This window comes from Colius striatus, chromosome W, assembly GCF_028858725.1.
Source record: "Colius striatus isolate bColStr4 chromosome W, bColStr4.1.hap1, whole genome shotgun sequence".
Taxonomy (NCBI): domain Eukaryota; kingdom Metazoa; phylum Chordata; class Aves; order Coliiformes; family Coliidae; genus Colius; species Colius striatus.
Window position 1 is genome coordinate 8,948,148 of NC_084789.1, and position 16,581 is coordinate 8,964,728.

Here is a 16,581-nt window from a genome sequence, read left to right on the forward strand (position 1 = left end):
TTACACTTAGGGAAATGGTCTAGTGATTGATAGGGCTGGGACAAAGGCTGGACTCGATGATCTTAAAATTCTCTTCCAGCTGAAATGATTCTATGAATCTAAATGGAAAAAAAAAAAGGGGGCAGAATTGTAGAAAATGTTAAGGTTGTTTTTGCAGTTTGAGGCCAGTGGAAACTAAGACAAAAGAACCTCAACTGAAATTGGTTTCTTTGTATTGCTAAGTATCTGCTAGTCCCTTTTGAAATCTTAAAATAAAAAAGGGGACAAACAGGCAAAGGGGGGAATGGGTGATTAAGATAAGAATTAGGAATAGGAGGGAGACATTCCTTGAGGGGATTGTAGGTCCTCAGATAAATTGTAAACCTTGAAATATCTAATCAACTGGGAAACAAGAGAGGGACCTGGTAGATTGAAATAGGAAATAAAAAGTCTGTTGTATCCATCAGGTGTGACTGTTAGCTATGACACCTGCTCTTGCAAGAACGATAAATAAAAGTGCTTCACTGCAGTGTCTGACCTGAGTCTTTCAGGAGAAAACTTGTTTGTTTCTTACATGGCTGCACTCCAGCACCCGCAGCTTCCAAACTGGCTTTTCCTGCTGGAGAAACCTTCTCCCAGGAGGAACCAGCCCCAGTGTCAGTCCAGACAGAGGGACAGACAGGGGACTAGGGATGTCCTCTGGCACCTTAGTAAACCTCCCCAGGGAGGCCTCCGCGGAGCTCTGCACAGGACAGGCGTCAGGGCTGGACTTGTCCCTGAAGGTTCTGTCCCCTCTGAACTAATTCCACAATCGCAATTTACATTTCCCACGCGGGGAGGCCCTCGCCCTCACACACAGCTCTAGGTAATGTCCTAACTCCTTCCAACCTCTTCCTCTGGATTGATCTCGAGCTCTATAGATTTATATTTCTATTTGTATTTTATATTCCTCCTGTTCTTCCTATTCCTGTTCCTGTTCCATTCTGTTCACGTTTTTGCCTGTTTCTCTGCTTTGTTCACGGCGTCGCCGGGACTCGAACCAGAACCCCCATTGGCAGTGCAGGTTCCCAACTGCGGCCGTCAGGTGGCACTATTGCACCGCGCCACACTCCTGGGGGGGTTGGGGCGGCGCGCGGAGTGATCGGGGACAGTCCGGGGTGAGACAGCGGGGCTGAAAGGGTTCGGTTTAAGGGTCCGCTCCCAACCCCCCTCCTGCTCCCGCCCCCGCCCCTCGAGCAGAGGAAGAGACCCCCCTTAACAAAATAAAAGTCTCACACACGCAGCCCCAACCTCCCCCCTCCATCCCCCGGTTCTGGGTGGAGGGAGTGGCTTGGGTCCCTGGGCTGGGCAATGCTGCTGATGGGGGAGGCTCTTAGGGCAGTGGGGGGATACAGGGCTATGATGAGTGGAAGAGTGGCACAGAGTCCTGTGAGGGAGTGGGGTGTCCTCACAAAAAAACCCAACACAAACACAGAGAGCGAGGAGGCAGGAGCCTGTTTTGCCTCCCAGGCAATATTTCTGGAGCCAATCGGAATGCACACCCACCCTGCCCTGCTCCCTAATTAAAGGCTTTAAGCAGGCGGCCAGGGCTGGAGATTTGGGCACAGTCTCTTGGTTGCTCCTTAGCAGAGCTGGTGCGTAGGAGCTGTCTCTGGGCACGCCAGGCCTGACGCGCGGGCAGCTGGAGCCGCTGGCTTGGGGAGTCCCCAGCCAGGTGGGCAGCTCCCCCCACTCCCACTTCCAGCAATGAGTGGCTCTTCCGATAAGAAGCTCACCAGCATCCTCACCGACCTCTCGGGCTCGCTGAGCTGCCATGCTGCCTCCAAGGACTCTCCTACTTTACCCGAGTCTTCCATCACCGATCTGGGCTACTACACCAGTCAACATGACTACTACTCGGGCCAGTCCTACAGCCAGTCCGTGAGCCACTACTCTTACCACCAGTTCAACTTCAACGGCATTGGTGCTGCCAGCACCTACTTGCCCAAATCTGACTATTCCTACAGCCCTTCCTACCGCCAGTACAACCACTTCAGGGACCAGCAGCTCCCAGCCCAAGAAGCAGGTAGGACACAGGGAGCAAGAGGCCGTATCCATCCCGCTGGTCCCCTGGGACTGCAGTGAGCACTTCACAAAGTCACACCCCTCTAAGTGTCCCCAAGTTGGGGACGAGGTGGCTGAGGGGCCAGGGAAGAGACTGTTGTCCCCATCCAAGGTTGGAGTGGATGTTGGGACAGGGCTAAGCCCCCCTCCCACATTCCCGGTGCTGCTGGGGGGTGATGCAGCAGGATGGAGCAGCGCTGGATGCGGCCGTGGTTCCCCGGGGGATGGGACAGTGCTGCCACACAGAGTGAGATGAGCCTGAGTTTGAGCGGGGCGGGGGATGTCTGCACTGGGACCCTTTCACCATCACCAACCTCACACCTCCGCTCTCTGCCCAGTGTCCGTGAAGGAGGAGCCAGAGCCAGAGGTGCGGATGGTCAATGGGAAACCCAAGAAGATCCGCAAGCCCCGCACCATCTACTCTAGCTACCAGCTGGCGGCTCTGCAACGTTGCTTCCAGAAAGCACAGTATCTGGCGCTGCCCGAATGAGCTGAACTGGCTGCACAACTGGGGCTCACCCAGACCCAGGTAAGGGCTCAGTCCCCGGTCACCCCTGGCCACCCCAATTCCCAGTCACGGGCAGGAGCTCATCCCCCTTGCAAAACCTTAATTGGTGGGGGTTTGGAGAGGGGTCCGTTCACAGCTGGATGGTGAGAGCTGGGAGGGATTTGAGAGTCCCCTACTCCCCACTTGCTCATGGGTGCAGGGGCCCCCTGCCATCAGATTTCCCTGCACAGAGCAGATCTGCGCTGCTGAGAAAGAGATGGACAGGAGAGAAGGAGCAGAGAGAGGGGTCAGACCCCTGCTGTGCTCCACTCCCCAGGTTTTGGGGTTTATCCCCCTCCCTCCAGAGTCAGCCCTGTCCCAGATCTCGCTCTGCCCATGCACCTGGTAGGATCTGAGGCCAAATCCTGCTCTGGTGCCTGGGAAGGTCCTGGGTCAGCAATCCACACAGCTCTCCAGGAACACAGGACAACAAATCTCAGGAAGGATGGGACTCTCAGAGCAGAGTGCTGTGGATGGGGTGCCTGAGACAGGGTTCTTGAGATACCTCATCCCAGCAGCAGGTCCTGGCCCCAAGTCCAACAGGAATATGAGGTCCTGGGGACCAGACCCAGCTTCCCCCAGATGGACTTTCCAGGACTCTCCTTGGGTTCATCATCTCAGTGCTCCAACTCCTCCATTCCACTTGCTCCAGGCAGATTTTGGGACAGGAGCCACATCCCCTCCAGGGACCTTGTGCTGCGAGTGGCAGTTTAGGCTGGACTGTAAGAGCAGGAGTGAGGTTCTCCCCTTGTGCCCAGATTTGGGGCTCAATCCTTCCTTCTGGGGTTTTCCTGGCATGAGGACAAATTGTCCCTGCTGATCTGTTAGTGTGAGGGCGAGTGGATTGTCACCACCTGCACCCGTCCCATCCCTGGTGCCCTCCCTGCCTACGGGATAGTGCCCTTGTGCTCCCCAGCCAGCGCCTGGCCTTCTTCCTCCTCCCTTGGGTGATGAAGCAATCCAGGACACTCATCAAAGGGCTGACGAGTGCGTCACCCGCTCCCAGAAGGACATCCTGTTTGGGTGACAACCACCGCCACTCCCACCCCATCCTCAGGGACCAAGGGCAACCATAACACCGCCTTGTCCTGCACCAGTGCCACGCCCGGCGCCCTGTGGTGCTTTGCACTGCACTGCCGGCCCCAGGGGGGCTTCCCACAATTCACCATAGTTCTGAGGTCCCCATGACACCCATATCGTGGGTGCCTTCCTGTGGTGCCCCATGTGTTTGGGGTCCCCATGACACCAATGTCCCAGGGGCTTCCCATCTCATATGCACTGCATGTGGGGTCCCTGTGATGCCCGTGTCCCAGGTGCCTTATCATGGTACACGGTGCATCCAAGCTCCCCATGATGCCCATGTCCTTCGTCCCTTCCCACGTTGTGTTGTGTGTCTGGGCTCCCTATGACACCCATGTCCCTTGTTCCTTCCTGCATGCCTGGGTCCCCTTCCTGCACCCCGTTCAATCCAGACCTCTGCTTTTGATGGCGGGCGCTGACTCCTCTCCCTCCTTGCCAGGTGAAGATCTGGTTCCAGAACCGTCGCTCCAAGTTCAAGAAGCTGTACAAGAATGGTGAGGTGCCATTGGAGCACAGTCCCAACAACAGCGACTCCATGGCCTGCAACTCCCCCCCCTCCCCGGCCATCTGGGACAGTAACTTGCACAGTAGTGCACCAGGCCGGACCCCACTCCCGCAGTTGCTTCCCTACAGCTCTTCCCCTGGCTTTATGGAGGAGCACAACCCCTGGTATCACCCCCAGACCCTCAGCGGATCCCACGGACCCCACCAACCACCGCCAGTCACCACGATGCATCACACCTCCCCGGGGCCTCCTGCCGACACCAGCGCCATCTACTAACAGCCCCAGCAAGAAAAGGAATGAGAGATAGTGGCAGAACTCCTTTGCCTCCTGTTTTTTTTCCCCTCTATTTTTGTTTTTTTTTCTTCTTTTTGCCAAAAACCAAAAGAACACCCATGCACTCCTAGATATACACTTATATATCCTATCTTCTCCCAGCTCAACTCAGGAACAAGAGGACTGCAAAGGGTTAAGCTTGTTAGCTCCCAGGCCAGGGCAGGGGAGGAAAAAGTGCCCAATTCCTCAGATGCATTTTTTTTTTATTCCTTTTCTCATCACCCCTAATAAAACTGGTCCCCGAGGAGCCACATCCCACTAGAGGTTCCTCACAGGAGCTTTTTTTTTTGGGGCCATCCCAGTGAGCTGCCTTGAGGAGGGCTACACCATGCTATGCTACCCCCACCCTGAGCATGAGTGGGCCCCAAGAAGGGGCACGAAGGGCACTTGGAGCACCTGCCCCCTACTTGGGATGGAGCCAGTGGGGAGGACACAGCGTCATGGCATGTGGGGGTCCATCATTGATGCTGAAGGAGCAGGACATGCTTCACCCTCACAGCACCTGAAATCTGGGGAACTGTTTGAGGCTGGAGGGGGTGCCACGGACACCCCATGGGAGCAAACCAAGATCCCCAACCTGGCCGCTTCCATGGCATCTTCACAGGAATCACCCAGGGACAATGCTCAGACAATAAGGTGGTTATTTAAAAGTCAAGTAAGAAGTGTGTGGGGAGAAAATATTTTAATATTTAAACAGTTCAGGAACAGATTAAGTTATTTTTTAAAAAAGAAAATCAGTGCTCATGTCCATTTTCTAGCAGTGCCTCCATCTGTACCAGTTAAGCTACGGACAGAGCAGAATGCCTATTTTTTAAAGAAACTGACAACACATTTTAAGGAAAGAAAAAAGATCAAAAAAACTATTTTTTAAGAGAATGACACTATTTTTTTAAAAGCAGAAAGTGCAATTTTAAGAGGTGTTCATATGTGTTGCACAGTTCCAAGGACCTTATTTATGTTGCCTTATATAAATAGAGGTATAGGAGGGGAAAAAAGAGTGTACATAAGGTTCATTTGTATAAAGTTGATCTAAACCAAACTGATTTCAGTCTGGTTTTTGTTCGCTGTTATTTAAGGTAAAAAATCCCTCTCAAGCCAGGTTGACAGGAGCACACCCTAAGACTGGGGGCTCCTCTGAGAGTCCTTTGTGGCTTCCCAAAGCTCATCTAGAAACGTTAATAAAAGTGTTTTGAATTTGAAGGCTCCAAACACCATTATTTGGGAGTTTTGGGGGGAACAGAGAGGAGCTCAGCAGTTTTCTGACTGTGGAAATGCACTTAAACCCTGTGGCCCCTTTTGGGGAGATGGGATGGAGGGGGCATGTCAGGGACTGAGAGTGGCACCAGGCAATGGGTACATCCACTGGCAGCTCCCACTTTGCCCCCTGAGAGAGAATTTGGGGATGGGGGATTTTTATTCCTGGTTTGCAGAGTCTTCCTTCAGAGACCTGCTGCTTCCCTCCTGCTCCTCTTACTGGGACCAGTAGGCTCCTAGTCATGCAAACTGGGAGGGTGGTTGGGCTGCCCCGGTGTCTCTTTTGGGGACACACCATGAGGAGAGGTTGGCAGGGGACAGGACCTCCACCAAGGCATTGACCCCACGGGACCAACAATCACTGTCTCCACCAGCATTATGGGTCCAGGAGGGCACAAGTGACACAAAGACTCCCCCAGATGTGGGGTCACAGGATAGAGATGGTGACAGTCCTTGGAGCTGAACTGTGACGGTCACTCTGTCTCGCTGTTCCCATTGTCTCCATCGTTTCACAGGCAGGAGTGCAGCAAAAGATCAGGGGCTGAAGCTCTGGAGCTCCATTCCCCATCCCAGTGCTGTTCCCAGGGGATCTGGGCTCCAATATCACGGTCTTGATGGTTGCAGAGGGCTCCCCCCCAGCCCCTCACGCTGCTCCCCACGCAGCCCCCAGCCCCCCGTAGGGTGGCTGTGGGGATGGTTCCCTGCACCCTTCAGGGTCAGTCCCAGCACAGTGGTGACCGGCACCCCGGGCACAGTCGGAACAACTTTCAGCATCTACAGAGGTGTAGATGCTTCCCCCCTTCCCACAGTCAAGTCCACACAGGGTCGACTTCGCATCTGGCACCCGGGAGGGAGGTTCCCCAAATCCCCCCACGGACTAAACTGCTGACTCCCCATCCCATCCCATCCCATCCCATCCCATCCCATCCCATCCCATCCCATCCCATCCCATGCCCCCGCCACGCTATCATCGAGCACAGCCGGACCCCCTGGCATCCCTGCACAGTCGGATCCCCGGGCACCCTGTGCCGCGCCTGCACGACCGGATCGGTTGCAGAGGATTGGAGGGGGCTACCAGTCCCCGTCCCTCAGCGCGGGGGATTGGGGTTGGGCTGGAGACTGAGTGTAAACTGGCACAGAGCCGGCAGACACGCTGGAGACACGGGGGTTATTAAGGGGAAGCTGCCAACAAGAGCTAGGAGGCGGCGGATTGGGAGAGGAGGAAAAGCGAGCGATGTTGCCTAGAGTGAGGAGCGTGGCTGAGCGAAGAACTCCCAAGTGATCTTGGGGATCTCTCTGCTCCCTGTCTCCCTCAGTCCATGGCCCATCACCCTGCTCAGGATGGGAATGGGAAGGGGACACAAAGCGTCCCCCTCACACTGCCCAATCCTGCCCAGGCAAGTTGAGAGAGACCAGTGGAGAGAAGAGATACTTGAACAAGTCATTGGATAATTCTGTTCCTGGTGGGATTTCTCCGTCCAGGGGGTTAAACCCTACCACACTGGGATATCTGGGGGCTCTTGACCTTTTCTGAGCGTCCCCAGACAGAGAAAGTTTCGGTTGGTGGAGAACAGCCAAGCCCAGCTCCAGTGATGCCATGCTGGCAACGCCATCCCTCTCCCAGAATGCAGAGGAAAGTGGGGATCACCATCCAGTTTGACTGCAGAGGAAAGGGCAGAACAACCTCTAACCCCCCTCCCCAGGGCACAGGACCCCATCCCTGTCCCCACCCCCATCCCACAGGAGTGTCCTGCGCAGGACTTGAGCACAGGTGGTCTCCCCTGGGTGCCTGAGAGATGGGTTGGAGCACACAAGGGTTCCCTAACTGGGATCTACTCCCAGGCATCAGGGCAGGAGGGGTCAGCCATGACTCTCCCATATGTGTGGCCAGGGGCAGGTGGGAGCTGTGGATGCAGGTGTCACCCCCGCAGGGTCGGGGCCCTGCCACTGTCCCAGTTGCACCGTGAATGCTGAGCGGGACGGATCTGGCCCCAGGAGCCGAGGGCTGCTGCGTCCCTCCTACCACAAGACAGGACCTGCGAGTGGCTCTGGCTGCAGGTCCTTTGGCAGCACATCCATCAGGAAAGCCGAGCAGGCACTGTCACCTCTGCCTCCTGCTTCTCCCATCCTGTCGGATCCTTCCTCTCCCAGGCATGCCGCACCACTAAGCTCCCTCCACCCCCACTGCTACTCTGCAGGAGGTTACTCCAAATGCATAGGGCTGGGATGGTGCTCAGCACCCGGCTCCTCGACAGCAGCATCCCGAGTCATCCAAGAGACCTTTGCAGTCGGGACCACACCAGGTTTCAGTCCCTTCCTTGACTGGAGAGTAACTCCTGGAGGAAAATCACCCCTTCCAGCCCAAAGCCCTTGTCTGGGGTAAAGCCCAAGGCATGGTATTTCCCGGTTTCTGAGGGGATAAGACATTCTTTCCTCCAATGTTGTTGCAGAGCAAACTCATCCTCCTCCCTAAAGCCTCAGTGGGGAGGATGGGCTCCATCACTCAGGGAAAATAAAGCCAATCTTGTCCTGCACAGCCCCCTGCTTCTGTTGGACTTGTGGACACCATCCACCCGTGCAGGGGACACAGTGCATCACATCTTGGTCCTGGACCATAGTCAGTCCTGTTCACTGTGTCCCTCAGGGTGCTGAGCCAGTCTGTGGGTTCTGCACCTTCCACGTGCCATTGCTGCAGCGTGCCCAGGCCGTTGCATGACACAACTGAGGACAACTGTACCTGCATGCCAGTGGGGTCACTACCAGCACCCCAAACCTCTGAGCTGAGAGATCAAACCTGCTGACCCTTGCAGCTGTGGAAACATAAAGTGGGAATATCTGGAGCAAGGATTGTGGCCTGTTTGTGCAATGGAACAAATCTCAGTATGGACAGGCTGCACCAGCAAATCTCTGCCCCAGTGTGGGTCTCATCTCCATCACAGGTGACAAACACACTGAGCAGGGTTGGGAAAAGTGGGAAGTAACAAGAATGTGTTTTCTAGACAGGTTCTGGCTTCTGAAAGGCACAAAGGGAGAGGTGACCCACTGTTAAACCTGCAGCAGAGGAATAGCTCTCACTCCCAAAATACCCTTGATCCCAGGGCCAAGTACTCATGGGGGCTACTGGAGACATGGGGCAGGAACCCTGGGCTTGACCCAATCCCGGGGTCCCCAGCCTGCCCCGTGTCCCTCACCCTCCTTCCCCTGCTCCTATTAAGGGAGACATCTTCAACAGCTCCAAATTGCCTGTAATTACCCCAAGGAGGTGGTGAGAAGCCCCTCAGTGAGGGGTCTGGGTCCACAATTACTATAATTGCGTCTCCATTTCAGGGGAGTGATCGCATGTCTGAGAGTGGTGGCAGGTCCCACACAGATGTCTGGGGTGGGGGGGCGATGGGATGACAGTCCCAACCCCTGGCCCCTGCTCCAGTGCCCTTGTCTCCACAGGGCTGTTTTCCCAGGAGCTTTTGGAGACAGGAGTCTCCAAGGAACGGGACCGAAGCGATTCCCGCAAACCAGGGACAGATCCCACCCTTCAAAGAGAGTGGCAGGTAGGAAGCAGCAGGCTTTACAATTGTGCAGTCTATTTATAAAAGAGGGAACACATACAATAACGGACGGTATTTATAAATAAAGTCAGGTCGGGGTGTCCAGGGACTCCCCAGCCCCTCTCAGGGCCCCCCTGTCCCATGTCTGTGAACAGAGGGACCCAGGGCTGTGGCTGGAGGCTATGTCCTGTCCTACTGGGACAGGTGCACCACGGCGTTGTGCCAGAGCTCTCTCACTTCAGACGACGATGGAGCAGGTGATCCTTGGGTTCCTGCAGACTGCGGCTGCCTTCTTCCTCTTCCTCCTTCTCCATTCACTGGTGTCCCCCAGGGCTTCACTGGGCTCTCTGGTGCCTCAGAGGTGGTGGCAGAGCATCTTCCCCACTTGCTGGCCCTCCCGCACCCAGTGGGTGCTGGAGCCGTGGCAGCGTCACATCATGGGGGCCTGGGGAATGGTGTCCTGCAGGTGCAACTTGTACCAGGCTCTAAAGCTGATGATGTAGCTGCTGGGGGCCAGGGGAGCCCCTTTTCCTGGCATGGGGATGTCCCAGAGCAGGGGGATGTTGGAGGAGCAAGGGGAGAGGGAGGTGGTGGTATGGAGGTGCTCCCCATTGGGCACACTCGAGCCCTGCTTCATGTATTTGTATTTCTTGTATTTGGAGCACTTGTTCTGGATCCAGATCTTGACCTGCGGGACAGGGAGGGGTGAGCAGGGATGATGAGGTCTGAGGCTAATGCTATCCTACCCCAAACACCCAGCATCAATACTCACAGACCCCTCTGGGGTCCCTGTCTCTCCCGTCAACATCTATCCTTCCCCAGAGCCACAGGAGATTTAGCGTGGGGGTCTATGAGACAAGCTGGGCTCTGAGTCCAACCCTTTACAAGCCACCAGAGATTCCACTGAGGGTAGCTGGAAGAGATAGTGGGAAGAGGCATAGGGAGTCAAGACAAATGCCCAACAAATGGAGAGCTGTCCAGGAGTCGCCAACTGTGCACATCCCCATGTGTCCCCATGTTCCCCCTGCAGCATGGGCTGCGGCCCCTGCTGGGAGCCAGGAGTAGGGGCTGGACCAGGGTGTGGCACGGTGGGGTGGTGGCCCCACTCATTCCTCCCTGTGGTCCCCCCTACACTGCTGGCAGGTTCCCACTTGTCTTCTCTTCCTCATCTTTATGAGCTCACTTCGCCCCTGGCTCCGGGTTGCTGTCTGCCTGTCTCTCCCCATCACCTTCAAAAACCCACTCACCTTGTCCTGCAGCCCAGGATTGCCCAGCAACCAGGCATGAACGGCCTGGCAGTCAGGCTCCGGGGCTGGGAAAGTCCCGGTGCCGCTGGGAGGTGTGAGCAGGGGTGTCCTGAACCGGAGCCCCAGGGGCCCACCGGCGCCAGTTCCCCCACCACGGTATGGCACGGCTTGGCACGTCTCCAGCGCACTCCAGCACCCTGGCGCAGTCTTCAGCAAGAGCAGCAAAGGCAGAAGTCTCCCCTGCCACCACAGCATATCCCTGGCGCTGAGACCTCTGGTCCCTGACAGGGACCATACCTGGGTCTGGGTGAGCCCCAGTTGGGTCGTCAGCTTGGCGTGGTCCAGCAGCGTCAGGTACTGGGTCTGCTGGAAGTGCTGGTTGAGGACTTGCAGCTGCAGAATGGAGTAGATGGTGTGTGGCTTGCGCAGCTTCTTCCCCTTGCGGTTGATGCACAGCTCCCTGTTGGCGATGGCTGGAGGCTTCTCGTGCTCTTGGGGAGGCAGAGGAGCAGAGAGTTAAACCAACACACTTGGAGGTTAATAAAAACCTCAATCAACTCCAAAGCTGTAGGGAGGAGTAAGTAGGGAGGGAACTTGTTTTTGCTGTGCTGGCTCATCCAAGTTTCAGGTAAAGCAAAGGGGAACCAGGAAGAGAGGGATGGGATTATTCATTCAATATCACTATTCTAGCCCCAAAGCAGGCAGGCCACAGGACCCTCTGCTGTGCACTCAATTGGGGGGGGGGGGGGGCGGTCAGTCAGTCAGGTCCCCATGGAATGATGGAGGATACAACAGGACAGATGCCCCCACCTGATCCAGGGGCGACTGCTGTGGCCCCTGTGTCCCCATCCTGCCCCACCTCCCCCTGTCTTGGTGCCTCTGAGCATTCCTGGGCCCCTCTGGGGCCACAGGGCTTGTGTGGGGCAAAAAATCCACCAGGGCTGAGTGAGACACTGGGGACAAGGTGTTCTCCAGGTCTGCAGCACAGGGCTGATGTGGGCAAGTGCAGGGCACAGGTGTGAGTGCCTCTGCACACCCACATACACAGTCTGCTCTGGCCACAGCCATGGATGGCTCTCTGGAGTTGATGAGCCAACAGAGCCTGGGGACTCAGCTGGGCTCAGGACTCCTCAGTGGAGCAGCCTGGGGGCCACTTCTCTCTGGAGTGACTCACCTTGCAGTTTTCTGCATCAGCTGTTGGGAAAAACAGTGGGGCACGGGGATGCGACAAGGCAGGGAGCTGAGGTGGGAGCATGTGGGGTTGAGGGCAGCATGTGTGCTGCTTGGGAGGTCTGAGGGGGCTGGATGTAGGTAGCCAGGGGGCTGATGCTCCCCATGCCCAAGGTGTCTTCCAACCACACAGCCGCCCAGTGCTCCATCGGGTCTGGGAGCTCTGTGAACTGGGGGATCTCATCCCCAGCCCCTGCGGGTCCTCTTGGGGACCTTCCCCCAGGCATCACCGCCACCCCGACGGGTCATCACAACCACAACGACGGCTTTCGACCGCTCCGTCCGGTCCCGGCGCTTCCCAGTGCATCTCCGTCGCTCCGCGATAGATGGGTGCCCGGGAGTGGGTGTGCAGTCCTGAGCAGCCCGTGCCCACCTTACCTGCGTCCTGCATCCTGGCTCTATGGGCCGGCCTGGCCGGAGGGTGCTGGGTGCCGGGGGGCGGATAGGGCAGGTAGGGACCGCCATGGGCAGGCAAGGGGGCACCACCGGGGTAGGGGTAGGGCCAGGGCCGGCCATAGGAGGCGAAGGGCGGTGGGTCGTGCTGGGGGTGGCCGGTGGGGTGGAGGCCGTGCAGCGGGTAGTGCAGCAGCGAGGGGTGGCCGAGCTCCAGGAAAGAGGCTTTGGAGGAGTCGGGCCCCAGCAAGCTCCCGGCCATGGTCATGGTGAGCTGGGCCAGGTCGGACTGAGGCGGGCGGCCCCCGGAGTCCGAAGTTCCACACCGAGCACCGCCGCCCTCCGACGGGCTCCACGCTGCCGCGCCGCGGCCCCGCGCCCGGAGGATCCCCTGCCCGCCCCGCCCCGCCTGCCGTGACTTCACGCCCCTGGACACCCCCCCCCCTCGTGGTTGCCCCCCTCTTGGGGGGCAGCCCCTGTGTGTCCACCGCCCCTCGCCCCGGGGTTCCCCATCACGTCTGTGCCTCGTCTCGGAGCAATGAGCCCTCGGGGGTGACCCCCGGGGGGATACCTCCGACCCCCTTATATCCAAGTCTCTCCCGGGGGGGAGGGATTGACCCACGTGCTCTCGTCCCCGCGGAGTAATCTGTGCTGGGGTACACACCCCGTCTCAGGGTCCCCGAAACATCGTGGCACAGGGATGGACGGTGACTGCCTACGCACGTGGCCCGGGGAGAGGGTGTCCCCAGAGGGGAGGACACAGGGCAGCCCGGAAGGTCGGGAGGAACTGAGGCCGTTCGCGCTCAGATCACTCCTGCGGGGACGGGCGGGACGAGGCGGAAGGGATGGGAGGAGGACACGGGAGGGACGGACACGCCGGGCATAGAGGTCCCACTCCTCGCGCTCACAGGTGCTGAGGGGGAAAAACTCAGGGAGTGGCGGGGGAGTGGAAGCCCTGGGGACACCGTCGGCGCCCGCCCTGGCTCCGGCAGCTCACGACCCCGCGGGACCCCGCTCCCGGCGCAGGCGCCGACCTGCCCGGCCACTCCCTCCCGCTGTCCCGGGGAGCCCTGTCCCTGGTGGGATGCGTGGGGCCTGCAGCAGCCCCAGAGCCTCCGCCCCGGCTGCCAGCCAGAGCAAAAACGGGGACAAAACCCCCCGCCACCACATTTGGGGACAGCCAGACAGAGCCCCAGACAGTTTTGATGGAGAGGATTTGCACCTCCATGAGCCCCAGCTGCACCGAAGTGATGGGTTTGGGGACACGGGAGGGGGCAGGGTGGCGCATGCTGAGCATTGGCCACAAAGTCACAGCTGCCACCCCGAGTGGGATTTGCCCAGGAGGAGCAGCCCTGAGGGAGCAGGGCAAGAGGTGGCCGGGGCTGCTGGCAGGGAGGATCAGTGTCCCCACCCTCACATTAGACCATCTTCAAAACATGTTTCCATCTGGCCCTCATGCTGGGCTTGAGTCACTCGGTGCAGGGGCCAGGAGCTGTGATATAAATAGCTGAGCTCCTGGCTAACCCCAGGACATACTGGAACTGTGTCCTGCCCCAGACTCCCAATCCAACAACCTTTCCTCTGACCCACCTCCCACCCGCTGTTGCTGATGGCTTCTGCCCTCTCTCTCCATCCCAGCCTCCCTAAACCTTTGCTCACAGCACCATAAGGATTATGTTCAGTGCAGCTGGACCCACAGACCAGCACCTCGGTGCTGGGTGCAGGCTCTGGAGTCCCCATGACCCTCCATCCCAGCATGGAGCTAGGCAAAGCACCAGTGTCCCTGGGACTGGAACAACATGGGCTCAAAATCCTCTGAGAGCCCTGAATTTGGGCAAAGGGAGAAGCTGTCCTGCCACTTCTGCCCAGGACACCAAACTCCAGGGGCCAACGTGGAAAATCCCTCAACCTCACCCACTCAAAAGTTAGGATGAAGCAGCAAATAGAAGAGGCACAAGTAGAAATGCAGATGTTCTCCAGTCCTGCCTGGATTGGCCATGGCATCCCCAGGGAGCCCACCTTGACTTGCATCAAGGGCAAAGTATAGCCACTGTGAGTATCGAAGCAAACCTCCACTGATCTGCTTTTCTCCTTGCTCCTCACTTTCCCTGCAGGGGTGACTCAGGTCTCAGCAGCTCTGGGGATGGATGCTGCTGGCTTGCTGGGGTGAGCTACCAGAGACTTCTCTCCCTCTGGTGCTCCTTGGCCCAGTGCTGAGGGTGGGAGGGAGATGCTGGGGCTGGGGGCTGCAACTGCCTCTTACTACAGAGGCCATGGTGGCCAGGAAGCTCAGGAGCTTCAAATTCTATGGGGATCTGGATCTCCTTCCCACCCCTCTGCTATGTGGTGGACATCATAAATACCTGAAATTGAATATAAATGTAAGTACCCCAAAATGTCCACCATGTATCAGGAGAGGCAGAGTCCCTCTGCTGAGTGTTGGTGGAAGGATGGTGTCCCCATGGATGTGTTGGGACAGTATGTGTTACAGGCGTCTGGAAGATCTTGGGTTGTAAAGTGAGAGGTGGAAGGTACAGAAGAGGGGTCACGGGGTGGAGTGAAAGGAGGTGCTTATGTTAGCAGATAAAAGCACATGGTGTAAACAAATAGTTGGAATAAAGCATCATCCATACTGTGTATGTAGTGATCTTGTCCCCTCAACAGGGGTGGGCTGAGTGATCCATGCAGGCAGTCTGGTGATGTTGCCGTTAGCGGCAACATATGGTGACCCCGACGTGATCGGCAGAACGCAGGACGTCCGCGGCCATGGCACAGTTGGAACAGGTGATTAAGGTACTCAAGGCGGTGGCGACTGAGGTGGGCGAGCGGATTAATCGCACGCCCCCGGCCGCGTGTATCCTATGGATGCAGAGGCGGGGTGTGGTACGGGCACCCACAAAGTTATTAAACGTCCAGAATTGGACGGCGGTGGAGGAAGAGATGTTACAGGCTGGCTTAGCGGGGACCAAGGGGATGGATCAACATCTTAAAGTGTGGGGGGAGATTAAGAAGACTTTGTCTAAGGCAGCAGAGGAGAAACAGTTTTTGTTGTCGGTGCAGGAAGCTATCCGGGGGGAGGGGCGGAAAGCGCAGACAGAGGAGAGCGATCAGGAGAATCTGGGAGCGCAGACGGGTCCGTCACTGTGTGGGGACGTGGAATGTGATAAACTTGACAGCGAGGAGGAGAGTGAGGGATGCGGCCCCGGAGCAGAGCCCCCGCGGGAGAGCTGCTTCCCAGTCGAGCCCCGCCCGCCGGGTTACCCCTGGGACGAGTTGCCGAGGATGCGGACGGGGAATGCCGAGCGGACGGAGTCGGGCGGGGGTACGGTGCAGGATGATCAGGGGAGAGTGGGGGGGCGCAACCCCGTGTTAGACTGGGCACCATCGGGCACGCGAGGGGAGACAAAGAAAAAGAAAATGCAGGAGAGAGCAATACCGACTGCGGCGCCGGGGACGGCACGGAGTGAGCCAGAACCCCCCGCCCCTTCCATCCGCAGCCGCCGTGCAGCCGCTTCCCGCGCCCGTTAAATGTCTCCGGAGTGCCCCCCCCCACACCGCGCGCCGACACCGCTGGCCCCAGCCCTCCGGACCGCTGGGCTCATCCTTTCCACCCTCAATCCGTTGTCTCAACAAGTGTAAAAACTGTTGGTCGTGATGTCATGCATTTTACTGTAAATGTGATGATGAATAGTGGTTTTCTTACAGTGGAAACTTTCTAAGGTGTTTTAGGTGTCACGAATAGCACTTGGAAGAATAGAACATTTTGGCATTGAGAAGTCAGTGACATTAAAAAAAAAGGTGAAAAGGGTTTATAAAAGGTGGTTTGTGTTTTAGACTCATTGGTGAAGGTGGGGTTTTTTTGATCAGGAGTAAAAAATGGATTTTGTCATACTGTTGATGCTTCAAATGATTGTGGTAAATGGTTTTAGGCAATTTCAACAACCCAAGCAAAACATGTGGATTACACTGGCCAAAGCAATCAATCAGTCTACAATACGTTTATCAATGGTCACTCCAGATAATCCTTTTTCTACCTGTTTGGTGGGAGTTCCATCAGATGTGACACAATGGCCTGTACCAAATGCATTAAAAACAAATCCCTTAGTTAAGGGTAATGGCAAAGTTGACAACTGGGATTCGATAATTTCATGGCTGCCAACAATGACAACAGAGACACAGGAGTTAGAATTATTGGGATCTATAAAGATGGATTTTTGTGTTATGTTTAATTTTACCAGCCATACCAAAACATTTGGGATAGAATGTGGATCCCATCCTGGGTGTGTATAAGAACACGACATCTTGGTGCAATTATACTTCACCAAAAAGATCCAGGTCTTGTCTTGTGCCTGTACAATTACCAAA

General features: G+C 56.8%; 2 protein-coding genes across 2 annotated transcripts; one reads left to right on the forward strand and one right to left on the reverse strand.

The window, feature by feature from the left end:
* Positions 1-1,725: 1,725 nt before the first annotated feature.
* On the forward strand, positions 1,726-5,693 carry LOC104562423 (homeobox protein DLX-3). The gene is given in 3 exon segments (XM_062016809.1): positions 1,726-2,044; positions 2,421-2,611; positions 4,149-5,693. Coding segments are annotated over 3 exon segments (852 nt in total). The 3' UTR covers positions 4,491-5,693.
* Positions 5,694-9,776: 4,083 nt separating this feature from the next.
* On the reverse strand, positions 9,777-12,484 carry LOC133628670 (homeobox protein box-5-like). The gene is made up of 3 exons (XM_062017096.1): positions 12,202-12,484; positions 10,891-11,084; positions 9,777-10,034 (listed from the first exon to the last, which is right to left on the reverse strand). The coding sequence occupies exons 1-3, from the start codon at positions 12,482-12,484 to the stop codon at positions 9,777-9,779; spliced, it is 735 nt and encodes a 244-aa protein (XP_061873080.1).
* Positions 12,485-16,581: the final 4,097 nt, after the last annotated feature.